General features: G+C 45.7%; 1 protein-coding gene across 1 annotated transcript; it reads left to right on the forward strand.

Moving 5' to 3' along the window:
• The first annotated feature begins 535 nt into the window (after positions 1-535).
• Positions 536-12041, forward strand: TCP11L1 (t-complex 11 like 1). The gene is made up of 10 exons (XM_027905344.1): positions 536-591; positions 3590-3756; positions 6029-6161; positions 6819-6939; positions 7618-7838; positions 8924-9060; positions 9504-9697; positions 9834-10015; positions 10668-10840; positions 11044-12041. Exons 2-10 carry the CDS (start codon positions 3603-3605, stop codon positions 11277-11279), a joined length of 1551 nt encoding a protein of 516 aa, XP_027761145.1. The 5' UTR covers positions 536-591; positions 3590-3602; the 3' UTR covers positions 11280-12041.
• Positions 12042-12940: the final 899 nt, after the last annotated feature.

Below are 12940 nucleotides of genomic sequence, written 5' to 3' on the forward strand. Positions count from 1 at the left end.
AGGTGGGCGTCAGCCTCTTCTTGCAGGCGACCAGCAGTAGGACAAGAGGGCACGGTCTTAAGCTGCGCCAGGGGAGGTTTAGATCAGACATTAGGAAGAAATTCTTTACAGAGAGAGTGACTGGGCACTGCACTGGGCTGCCCCGGGAGGTGGTGGAGTCACCGTCCCCGGAGGTATTTAAGAGACTGGATGCGGCACTGAGTGCCACGGTCAAGGTGGTGTTAAGTCAAAGGTTGCGCTCGACGATCTCAGAGGTCTTTTCCAACCTCGCTGATTCTGTGGAGCCCCGGGCGCAGGTTATTGGGGCGCGGCCCTTGCTCTGGTTTGGGGTCGGGACCTGGCTCGTCCCCAAAGCCGCCGGGAGCCCTGAGGGCAGCCGGCGCTCCCTCAGCGCGGAGCCGAGCGGCTCCTCGCCCCTTCGCGGAGGGAAAACCCCCCGTTCCCGGCGCGGGGGCCCCTCGCCCCGCCCCGGAGCCGCCGCGGCCCGCCCTGCGCTGGGGCTGCGGCGCCGGCCCAGCCCCGCTCCGCGGCCGCCGGGAGGGGAGCCGGGCCCGTCAGCGCCGGCGGCCGCGGCCCCTGCTCCGAGCGGCGGTAAGAGGGGGCGGCCCGGCCCGGGGGGCTGCCCCGGGGGCTCGGGGAGGGTGGGAGAGCGGCGGGCAGTGCCCGGGCCTGGGCTCGGCACCGGCGAGGGGGCGCCGCGGCGGCTCCGGGCCCGGCCGGGCAGGGGCTGCGCCGGGGCCGCGGGGTGAGCTCGGCTGGGTGAGCTCGGCACCGCATCCCCGTGCTCCCGGTGCATCCCACTGCCCGCCCCGGGCTCGTTTTCTTCCCGTGGTGGCCCATCGATGAGGCTCGGCAGCGGCGCGGGGAGGAGCGGTGCCCGGCCCGGAGCCGCCGCCGCTGCCGGGCGGGGTGCGGTGGGGACGGCCCCCCGTGTGCTCCCGCGGGGAGGGACCGAGGAGGGAAAACTGCGGGATTTCACCAGCAGACCTGGCCATTGGGAAGGGGGACGAGGGGAAAGTAGGCTGCGATGTGGCAGGTGAACAGAGGGAAGGGCAGAGGAATGAAGCCTGAGGCCAGGCAGCCCTCAGGGTTAGGGCAGCTGTCAAGTGCTGTCTCATAGGGAGCAGTGGGGCAGCGCTGGAGGAGCTGCTTCAACCCTAATTAAGGTGTGCTCCGTGGATGCACGGTGAAATTTATCCAGTGCTGGTGTGCATCGGATGGCTTGAGGACCTTTGGTGAAAAGAGCCAGTGGAAAAAAATATTTTGTTTAAATTTTAATCTGTTGGGTTTTTCCTCCTGCGTTTCTGTTTTTATTAAAAGTAAATGAAAGTGCCAAGAAGTAGACTTCGCTCCATTAAGAGGCAGAGTTGTTTCTGTGAAAGGAAAGATGATGATTGTGCTTCTGGAAAAGGTATTGTTGAGCTTATTTACCCAGTGGAAAGAGGATATGTTCTAGACGTGTTCTGGCAAATAATAGCAGTAATCCAGCAGAAAAGAGTAGACTATTGCAAACTAAACAACTAAACCAGCAAGTGTGCCCGTTTAACTCATCTGCTGAACAGTCATTTGGTAGAATGGCCCAGGAGTTCTTGTGCCCGCCTTCCACAGCTGAAACAGGACTTTCTTTTAAACAAGTGGTAATTAAATGAAACTTTTGTGTTTGAGGATGTAGCTCTCGAGCTGCCATTTTATGGGGTGTAGTCTGCGTGGTAGGAATGATGACCTGGTGGGCAAAGCTGGGGGTAGCAGTCACGAGACTGATTGTAGTCTTGTCCCTGTCATTTATCTTCTGTGAGTCCTCAGGCAACTTAACTCGCACCGGAGTTTCCCCTCTGTAAGTAAGAGAGCTGATAGGAAGAGCGGCTGTCTAGTCCTCTTCTCCTGGAGCGTGTCACTGCTTTCCCGCTGGTTTCCTGATTCCTTGCTGGGTGGGATGCCTGGAGTTACACCGTGCTGGAGGCTCTCTCTGCCCTGGTTCAGAAGGTGGCAATGTGACTGCAGCTGTGCTCAGATCAGCCCTTGCTTGTCCCAGTCTCTGTGTGTGTGAAGAGGGACACAGTGAAGCGTTTGGAGCAGGGACATCAGTGACTCTGTTCCAGCTGTAGGCCAGTGTATGATTCTGTACCGATGCCTTGGTTTCCCCATATGGTTTATCCCATGCTTTTTGTGCTGTTTGCTTTTCTAAAATAGAAATCTCGCAGTGCTGTGGGCAAGTGCTGCATGCTGTTGTCTCTCACGCACCGAGCAAGATGATGATCCTGAGTCATTGCTGGGGAACAAAACTGTTTCTTACGTGCACTGAGCTTTCCAGCTGTCCTGTAGAATCCCACTGCTGCAGTCAGTTAAGCACTGATGGGGCAGGGTTGGTTATTACAGCTGTTGTGTGAACATAAAACAGTCTCCACGCTGCATTTTATATTTCTGCACTGTTGCTTGCTTCTGCTGCACCCTCTTTGATGCTGCAAGTATTTCCTCCTGGTAGCTGTGAGGTGCCTCTGGAGGGTGAATCTCTTGCTCAGAGCTTGCTCCTTTCAAATTTTGAAAGTGGGGGCGGTGGGAGACCAGGGGAAAGAAGAAGTTTTTTTCCAGGAGCTTCCTTTTATTTTGAAAGGCAGACTCAGTTTCTGACTCCCCCTTCACAGAACATCCAGGCTATTTAATTGAGTTAGAGACATCATATGCTCTCTAACAGGTTTATGAATAACTGGAGCCTTAACAGCAGCTTCCTGCACAGCAGTTTTCATGGTGGGTGTACAAACTGCATTCTTCAGAGAGAAATCTGAGGGTGAAATAAGTGCAGATAGTGAATGGTGAGACTTGCTTTTCTTATGGTAATTTTTTTCTTAATAACTTTGGGTACACTGCATGTATCTGTGATGTAATATAAATATCTTGGTAATATAATTAAAAAAAGTAATATGATGTCTAATAAACTAATATTTTAAGTACTGTAACTATTCTTTACTGTCTTAATTTTAAAAAACCCTGAATTTTATGCATAAATCATGACTCTTGCATGGAACAAAAATATGGGAGTAGAATTTTATGTTGATTTCTCTCTAGTCCTTTTCCTGCTTCTTAATGCTTTTGGATGGCTCAGAGTGAAAGCTTTTAAGTTCTGAGAAGTTGGGGTAGATCATGGTTTGGGAGAGCGTTATGTTGAGGAAAATTTATTGCTGTGCAGTGAGGAAACAGCTCATTTGACATAATCTTTTTGTAAAACATCTTTGTAATACTGTTCTGAAGATGTTTTTCACTGCTCTCTCAGAAGCAGTGCTAAGAAAGAGAACTGAGTATCTTTTTCTCTCTCATCTGTATCATGATGGCAAGGGAGCACTGTCAGATTTTTGAGAACTTAAGTAGGAATGCAGATTAATAAATGGTAGCTGTGTTGAAAGCATCCCATTTTGTGGGAAATGGGAAGTGAGTCACTGAGTCCAGGTCTCCTGCCATTATAGGGATGACATCATATAATTCCTCAGAAGAATTCTTTCATTCCTAATTTTTTTCTTAATCAAGACAACTCCTGGTGATGTTTTCGTTCCCTTTTCTGTATTTTTTCTTTTTTTTTTCTTTTTTTTTTTGTAGAGAACCAGCTGAAAATGTCTCAGAATCCCGACAAGCTGCACTCAAGTGAAGAAAAGCTGAGCGGTCCGGAGGATGCTCGGGAGGAGAACTCGGACAACCCGGATCAGTCTGTCCGGAAAAGGATACGGCAGAGCCCTCCAGGGCCACACAGAGATGACACCCCCAAGTGTAAGCAAAATTGCTGCATGGAAAGTAATGACAACAGAATATTCTGTAGTTTTTGGTGGAGGCAATCCCAGTGTTTTACACCGTTCTGTGCCAGTTTGAGTGTCTGTGCAGTGAAATGTAGTGTGACTCCTGATGCTTTGCTCTGGAACTGTAAAACCCTTCTCCCCGTTTTCCTTTAGTACCTCACTGTTCATACTGACCATGCTGCTCTGATCCCCATGTATCTTAAACACCCTGCTGTGTTTGTGCTCATGGAAGGGGTAGGGCACCATCCTGGGGTGTTCCAGCTACTGCTGCTGCTGTTTGCCTTATCAGCTGAACCTTCTGGATTGTTGCAGCCTCTCTGTTCCCACTGCAGGGCAAGGAAGGCTGTGATCAACAAAGGAACGTCCTGTCATCCCCCTCACAATGTAGATGGAAAGTTGTATATTTTATCCTAATGCTGTATATTTTAAGCTCATTCCTAAGGCGTACTTTTCCTCGTCATTCTGCTTTTAACATGAGGAGCTGGATGCAGATATATATATATATGCATATATAGATATATATACCAAACATTCCTGGCAAATCTATAGATGAAACCAAGGGGAAGTTTTCTGGCTCCAGGGATTCAACTCAAAGAGGCAGAAGCGCTCAGACAACCAGCTCTAAATTTCTGTGGAGAGTGTCTCAGCCTGTAACACTTCGCTTGCTGTATTCTTTTTATTTTTTAATGGAGTTCAATATCATTTGAGGTTTAGTGCTGTGTTTAGTGCCATGTCACACAGAGGGAGGTGTTCTGAGGGAGTTTATGGGATGGATGTGTGGAGAGAAGCTCTGGACACGTGAAAGTGAAAAGCACAGCACGGTCTTGCACTGCATTGTACCACAAAGAAGTGGTTGGTTTCCAGCCCTTCCCTTGTTTAAAGGGAGCAGATCAGGTGATTTAAGAGTGTTCCGTGGTAAATGAGAGTCTTGGCTTTTAGTGCAGCCACTGCTGGAGTGAAGTCATTTGGCAGAGGGACAAGAGCACTCTCATTCAGCTGTGAGCGTTGCTGTCTGCTGGTTCTTCTCAGAATGTCAATCCTTGCTGTGTTCCCAGAGTCACTCTGCAACATTAAGCTCCAAGCAGAAGGAAAAGAGGATTTAGGAGGGCTGCAGGAGAAGAGCAAGATGTTAATGAAGAATCAGCACACTGGAACCACACTGCATATCCTCAGAAGAGCTCTGAGTGCCAGACAAGTGATGGACAGTTACTTATAAAAGACCTTTTCTATGTAATTGCCTAAGTCAAATCAGCAGGGGTTATCAAATGAGGCTGCCATCATAGTTTGCCTAAAACCTATCTCAGTGAACCCAGCCTATGAAGATCCCTGGTTCAGTTCTTTCATTTTGGGATTAGCGTGTTGCTCCTGGCTCACACACACACACACTGACACTGCACAGCAGGGAGGACCCTTCACCACAGAGAATCGGTGCTTTCAGGAGGCTTCAGCGAGGTGGGATCACTCCCCTAACCAGCAGGACCTACACCCTTGGCACCTGCTCTGCCTTTCTGGTGTTTTTTTCATGTTTGGTGCTTCCTCCTTATGTGCCCCCCAGGGCCCTGTTTGAAGCTGCTGGTCCGCCCTGGTCAGTCCCAAATGCCTGCCAGGGAAAGAGATCTTGGGCATTGGAGCTGGGATTAGGTCTTGACATCCTTTGTTGCTTGGATGGTGGCCTCTGGGGGAAAAGAAGGGCTTGGAGGAGTGCCAGTGGTGCTGGAAGTAACAAGGATAATTAGCTACTGGTGTGTTACTGCTTAACACTTCTGTGATTTGTTTGCTGACTGATGTAAAGATGAAGTAATTTCCTTGAAAAATGTAAAATTGAAATGGCAGCATCTACACAGTACGTGTGGAAATAGCGTGGTGGAAATGCTGGTACTTTTAATTATTTCTTCCCACAGTACAGAGAAAGATGGTGAGATGCTGTTAATCCATCCTAAAGAAGTACCAGTTTGGATGTGGGGTTTTGTTTGGGTTTGGTTCTTAAAACAGCTTGATAGAACTTGGAAACAGGTTCTGAGCCCTGAATGTCAACTGGGACTCGCTTCTTTGCTTCCTGTAATGCTCCAAACCCGTGTCATCCACCAGATGGGAAAGGAAGGGAAGGCAAAGAATCTTCAGGTGACACTGCCAGTTTGACCCTCTGTACTGCCAGTGAGGTGGAAAGGGTACAAAAACCTTAGCAGACTTTATTTTCGGCAGGTTTTGTAGAGACCTGTCTGACAGTGTAACAATTCACGTTGCAGCCAGTCCTCCTCGGCCCGTGTCCATAGAGGAGCTCATGGAAACAGCCAAGGGAGTCACCAACATGGCACTGGCACACGAGATTGTGGTCAATGGAGACTTCCAGATAAAACCAGCAGAGTTACCAGAACACAGGTAAGATTGTTACCTAATACAGCCGTGAAAATGTATCTGTATATATCTCTGGAGATGAAGTTTGCATTTGTAGAACTGCAGGGCAGCTCTGGGGGATCAGGTGAAGGTACTGAATTGGTACTGAAGCAGTGGAATTTGTCTGTTGTTTTTTTTTACACAAGCTTCTCTGGGCCCTTATCTCACAGTAGATGCAATATTTATGCCCTGAGACACAGAAGCTTTTGTGTCAGGGAAGTTGCTTCGTTTCTGTTTAGGTTTACTAATGAATTTTACCTTTTACTTAGTGAGGCCTTTAAAAGGAACATGAATACTGGTCTTTGGAAGACAAACTGTAATTTATGTGACTAATTTTTTTTATTTCCAGTTGTCTGGTTTAGATGTAGCATAGGATAAACTTTCAAGTACTTTAATTTGTAGCCACCTTTGTTGGTGTGTAACCCTTTATTAGGACATAAGCCATTCCAAATCCTGTGTCCAGTTTTTCTTGCTTTTCCAAGTAACATAAAATGACAGATCTCTTCCCTGTTAATCATCATATATTCATTATTACATTATATTCATATTATTACGTGCTCTTCCTCAGGAGCTGTGGGTTATCTTTGTAAGGTGGTGCAGAGACAAGTGCCATTCTTTTTAACTGGTCCTGTTTACCCACAGCTTGGAAAAGAAAGTAAGAGATATTGTGCATAAAGCTTTCTGGGATTGTCTGGAAGCTCAGTTAAAGGAAGATCCACCAACATATGATCATGCAATTAAACTGCTGGGAGAAATTAAAGAGGTAAGATGATGATGTGATACCAAAGTGAATGACTGAATTTGAGTAGTGCATTGACATGAATGAGCAGAAGTGGTTGAAGCTTGGCTTTCCATAAAAGACTCCTGTGCTCTTTTTCATTACTGTATCATTGTCTGTGAACATAAATAAGTTGTATGACCCCAGAGGAGAAATTTGCATTTAAAGCCAAATGCAAACCCCTGTAAGTAATACCAGTTTCATAATTCCAAGCTTCCTTCGTGTTATGGCAGTGATATTAGTTATGGAATCAGTGGGATGCCCCAACACTGGGCTGATAAAACTGAGCACAGTAGTCTGAAGTATGATTTGTGCCACGAGTATTTACCACTTAGTAACTTCACTATCGCACAGGACAAGGTGAAACATCTGGAGTTGGTGAGTGGTTGGTTAAAAAAAAAATAAATTAAAAAATTCTACTTTTAAAGGGCACTTTATTTAAATAAGAATATGCCCCGTCCCTAAAGTGTCCAAGGCCAGGTTGGATGGGGCATTGAGCAGCCTGGTCTGGTGGGAGGTGTCCCTGCTTGGGACCAAATGATCTTTAGGGTCCCTTCCCTACCCAAACCACTGTGTGATTCTCTGATTCTGTAAGAAGGGGTTTGGATCCTTGTGCTCTTTGCTATGTAGGACTAATGCACTGTTAAAAACCTTCCATTTCAGAACCTCCTGTCTTTCTTGTTGCCTGGTCATACTAGACTGAGAAACCAGATTACAGAAGTTCTTGATCTGGATTTGATAAAACAGGAGGCAGAAAATGGGGCCCTTGACATTTCCAAGTTGGTCAAGTTTGTTATTGGGATGATGGGGACTCTCTGTGCTCCAGCCCGAGATGAAGAAATTAAGAAACTGAATGACATTCATGAAATAGTCCCTCTGTTCAGGTACTGAAATGGTGTTTATTAGTCATGCTCAGAGTCCCTTTAATAGTTTTAGATGTGTGTGTGTGGGGGGGTGTTCCAGCAGGGCAGCTCCTAGGAATAAAAAAAAAACTGATAGGGAAAGGGAAACAGCTGTGGGCGTGAAGGGGAGAGATGCTCCAGGAGTCATTAACAGGAACCATCTCTGTTCTGGTGAGTTGGGGTGTTTGTGTGGCCCCTGCATGTCAGTGAGAGATGCTTTCTTAAATGCCAAATGCATCTAAGCCTTAGGACAGCAGGGGAATAGTCAGTTTGTAACAAAAAAAATTGACATCAACAGCAAAAGGAGAAAAAAGAGCCCACAGGAGCATAGCAAAGAAGTGCTGCTGGTTTCCAAGCAGTTTGTCCTTTCCTCCCAGTTTGAGCTCTCTTTACCCCACTCCCTGTATGAAGTCCTGTCAGTTCTGAAGGGAGTGTGTTGTACCCACAGCTGGGAACTTCTGCTTTGTCACCCTTTTCTCAGCTCAAGGTCTCAACAGTTAGAAGTTTCACCAACCTTGCTGTTTCCTAATTTGCAAAACTTCCAAGAGTTCAGGATTGACTTTTGGCAGAATTATGGCCAGCAGGAATTAGGTTGCTTTGAAATTAAGGGGTTCTTTGGTGTGTTTTTTTTTGTTTGTTTGTTTGTTTTCTTTTCTTTTTTTTCCCTCTGGTCTGATTATTCACTTCCCACAGAGGTTGGCTTTCTAGGCTGCCAACAGAGAGAGAGCATGCAAGCCTGGAAACCCAGATGGGCTTTTTATATATTCAAGATACAACATTGCACATCCTGGGAGATACAATCTATGGAGCTAGTGAAGTTAATTCCATGGAGGCCTTTTTTACAGGAGAGCAAGATTTCTTTCCTCCTTGGAAGAGGCACATGCCTGCATGTACATGCTTGCTCAAGCTTTCTCTCTGTCTCATGCTTTTAAATGGTTAAGCACCCTGGTACTGTTTCCCATGCATGTTTTTTGCTCTTTCCTTAGGCAGTGTCTGTAATAAATCTTGTAAACAGCACCTCTGAAACATCTGCAGCCTTGAATAACTTTTTCTGTTTGTTTGTTTAGAGCCATTTTCTCTGTATTAGACCTAATGAAAATGGATATGGCAAACTTCGCTGTCAGTAGTATTAGGCCAAAATTAATGCAGCAGTCTGCTGAATATGAAAGAAAGAAGTTTCAGGAGTTTCTTGAGAAACAGCCAAGTATGACTTTGTTCCTTTCTTTCTTCCCCTGTGACCTCCTAGTAAACTGCGTGTTTTTGCTTGTAGAACATGAAAAAAACCCCAGATATTTTTATAAAAGTTCATGTGGTAAATGACAGCTTGTGCCCCAGAACCGTGGTTAGAAAAAAGAATCTGCCAGAACAATAGTTCTGCACTTAGTGCTCTGGAGTCCGGTTTAATTTCAATACAGTGTAGGGCATGATTACCCAGCATCATCTCACCTCTGATTTCCTGTAGCTGTGTGGTTTTGTTTTAGATGTTCTGCTTGATGCAATAAATAAAATGCATGTCATCGATTGATACCGTGGGTGTTGGTCATAGTAACTAATGGGATAGTTTGGAAATTATCGGTGGTAAAACACCCAACTTGGAGAGGGAATTTTCCTAACGAGATTTTTTTTTTCCCCCCCTTGCTCCTGCAGATTCTTTAGACCTTGTCACAAAGTGGTTGCAAGAGGCAGCGGATGATCTCACAAAGCTGGGACATGAAACGTTGCCTCCCCACTCCAACGACGGTGCTACCGGTGGAACCTCCACCTTGTGCTTCACTGCTGTACAAAATCAGGCCTATTTGAAGCTCCTAAAGTGGGATCATGTGAACAGGCCTTTTCCAGAAGTAGGTATTTAACAAAAAAAAAAAAAAAAAAGGTGCTGTGCTTGTGTCGTTGTCTTATCTTTCCTGTTGCATCCCGGTGTCCCTTCCCAGCCCAGCAAACTGACCCCGTCCTGTGCTGGTTCCTCCCTCCTTGCAGACATTGCTCATGGACCAGACCCGCTTCCTGGAAATCCAGCTGGAGCTGGAGCAGCTCCTGCTGGTGGGGACAGTGCTCCTGGTCACCTTCAGCGCAGCAGGCCCAGCGCTCGTTGACGTGCCTGGATTTGCCGAGAAAATCAAAACCATCGTCAAGGTGCTGCTGACGGGAACGCACCTTCCGTGAGTATGGAACGGTCCTGCTCACCCAGGGGCAGGTGTAACTCTGTTCTCACCCTGGTAAATAACCAGTGTAAGGCTCTCTGTCTCCTCCTGGACTGCAGGATAGGCAGGGAAGGTGGTGAGGGCTTTCCAAGAACCCAGGCTGTCAGTTTTTCCTCAGCTCGCTCGCTCGGAGCTGTCTTTTCTTGCTCTGTTCTTTTATGAAACGCACACCCTGCTTTTCCAGTGTGCTTTTATGATGCCAGGCTGGCACGTGAGGGGGCCAGCAGCTTAACCCTGCTCGTGGTTTGGGCCAGGCTCCCCCAGGAACCTGAGTGTGGCACAGCAAGCTGCCTGCAGATGCAGAGTGATTGCTGGTAACTGGTTGGGCATTAGTCAGAGCTGAAAGCAGAAAGAAAGTCAGCTCTGGTGTGTATCCATTGGTCAGGCTGGAAGTCTTTAATGCTCTCCTACTTCCTTGGTTTAGAGCTCAGCTTTATCTTTCAGATATCTCTAAAAGGTACTATTCTTTATAATTCTGGCTTTATCTGCATTGTGCTTTTTCCGTTGCATTTGATCAACGAGGCAACTGGAATTGAATGGTTTTTGTCTTTTAAAAGGCGAGACAGAAGTAAATGTTTGGTTCAGTAATGCTCTGCTCCACGTTCTGTAGCTCCTTTAACCTGAAGGAATCTCTGGCCACCATCGGGGAGAAGGTGTGTGCTGAAGTGAACAGCTGCCTGTCCCAGCACGGCTTCACCCCCTTCTCAGCAGAGAGAGAGGCTGTGCTCAAGGGGCAGATCCAAGCAGTGGCCAACCCAGATAACACCATCTGCAGGCTCATAGGTACGTCTGGCACCGCTGCCCTGCTCTCCTGGGAGCGTTCCCTGGGTAACTGCTGGGGGTTTGTCGTGCTGGGCGTCCCATTTCGTGTCTCAGATACTCGACTGTGTTCGGGCTCACTGTATTTTTACAGGAGCTCACACCATCCCTAATGGACCATCTCTTTGGAAAACAAACCAAACCCAATTTTTTTTTTTTTCCCCCAGATTCTCGAATTCAAAAGTTCCTGGAGAATTATCTTGCATCCAGTCACCAGAAAACCCTGCCTTCCATCCCTGGAGGATTAGGCCCTATCCAAAGGGAGCTGGAAGATGTCGCTGCCAAGTACGTTCGTCTCGTCAACTACAACAAGATGGTCTTCAGCCCTTACTACGATGCAGTCCTTGGCAAAATACTGACTAAGGGAGAACCCCAGCTTGTAGGGAAGCCAGAAGAGTCCTAAACCCACAAGTTTGTGTGCTACCAATAACGGTATTGTCAGCTATTAAATAAAAATTGTACCAATATTTGTCTAGGAAAAACAGCTTTCCGTGTAAATACCGGTTCCTTCTAATTCACGAGTGATGGCTGGTGAGGGAAATACTCGAGGTGCAGAAGGGGTTCTGAAGCAAATGATGAGAGGTGCATTTTTAATGTAAGGGTGCAACCTAGGGGGGGGATATCGTGGTAGTTTTCTGGCTGTAATTTTTTACATTTTGGAGCTGATTCTAGGCGGGGCGAGTTGAAGAACAGAACTTGGTATTTAAGTGGCTCGTTTTTAGGGCATTTAACTCTTTAATTTACAGTGAATTCAGTTTAATTAATCCAGAGCAGTTTAGCAGTGGTTCTTCCCAGAAGGGGTGATACGGTTTTAAAAATATATCTTACTTTAAGGAGTTAAGAAAACTAAAATTCTAGGTAAGAGGAACTTTGACACAAAACCAACCCAAACAGCACTTTATTGTAACATTATGATCACTATGGTAGGCTACTGGTTTTTTCTGCATTTTACTGCATTTTTAATAGCGTTTTTTTGCTGTTTACCTGCAGATGTTACAAAACATAATATATTTTTGTAGTAAATTTTCTGGTTATTGGGTAACTGTCCTCTGCTATGTACAGTACTCACAGAGGTGGCAATCTTATAGATTGCAGCTGTATTTATCTCTTGTAAAGACTTAAGAAGGGCAGAGCCAAAATGTTTTGATAAAAGTGGTATTTCTTACCTTGTTTTGCTAGTAGTTTCCTCCTTTTTATGTGAAATTTACTAATTTTAAAGTAAATCTGTGTCACTTTCAGAAGGTGGATTTAAAGTTTGTGAAACTTTAGGCTGGAAATTTTACTTGTTTTGGATGGTTTTGGTTTTTTTTTTGTTTTTTTTTTTAAACTACAACAGGAGGTGGTTGCACATTCAATCACGTCTTCAAAAATATCCAGGAAGTGCAGAGCACTAATGGGCAGTATAAATGATTTTAATGTATTGTGAAAGGGGATTGACTTAGTTTGAACATACAGGGAATACTTTCAGTAATTTTTTTTTTTTTTTCACTTTGTAGAGGTGTTCTTTTAGAATATTTCTAGGCCTTGAATTTAATTAGCTATTAAAGTGTTGTGTAGATGAGCGTTCTCAGAAGAGCTCAGTGGTCTTACAGCCTCACTGCAACTTCAGACCCAGCTGGCAGGTAAGTGCATCTGGAATTTCCCTCTGGTTGAGCACAACTGTGTTTTTACAGTAATCAATATTTGATGGTTTTAGGAAAGCAAAAAGTTCATAGCTCTAATAAACAGTAAGTGCTCCAAGTACTAAGCTATCCCAGCCAGAATGTCTTGTCTTTGGGGAAAAAAGAAAAAAACCAACCAAACAACAAGGTATGTAAAATAAATAAATAAATAAAAGGGCCCTTTTAGTGCCAACACCAGGTTAATTTGTGAATCAACTATAGTCAAACAAAGCAAGAGAACTTCTAGAAGCGCTTGATTATGAATCGGTGTTGATGCTTCCCTTTCCAGTTTTCCTTTAAATGTCAGTTTGGACAGAGCTGCACTGACTTTGATTTTGGAGGAAGATGAGATAAATGAGACCTTTTTTCTATATTAGCCTATGCAACTCTAAACCAAATCTTA

This window comes from Empidonax traillii, unplaced genomic scaffold (genome assembly GCF_003031625.1).
Source record: "Empidonax traillii isolate 1590-97213 ecotype Southwest subspecies unplaced genomic scaffold, ASM303162v1 scaffold1145:size269165, whole genome shotgun sequence".
NCBI classification, from domain to species: domain Eukaryota; kingdom Metazoa; phylum Chordata; class Aves; order Passeriformes; family Tyrannidae; genus Empidonax; species Empidonax traillii.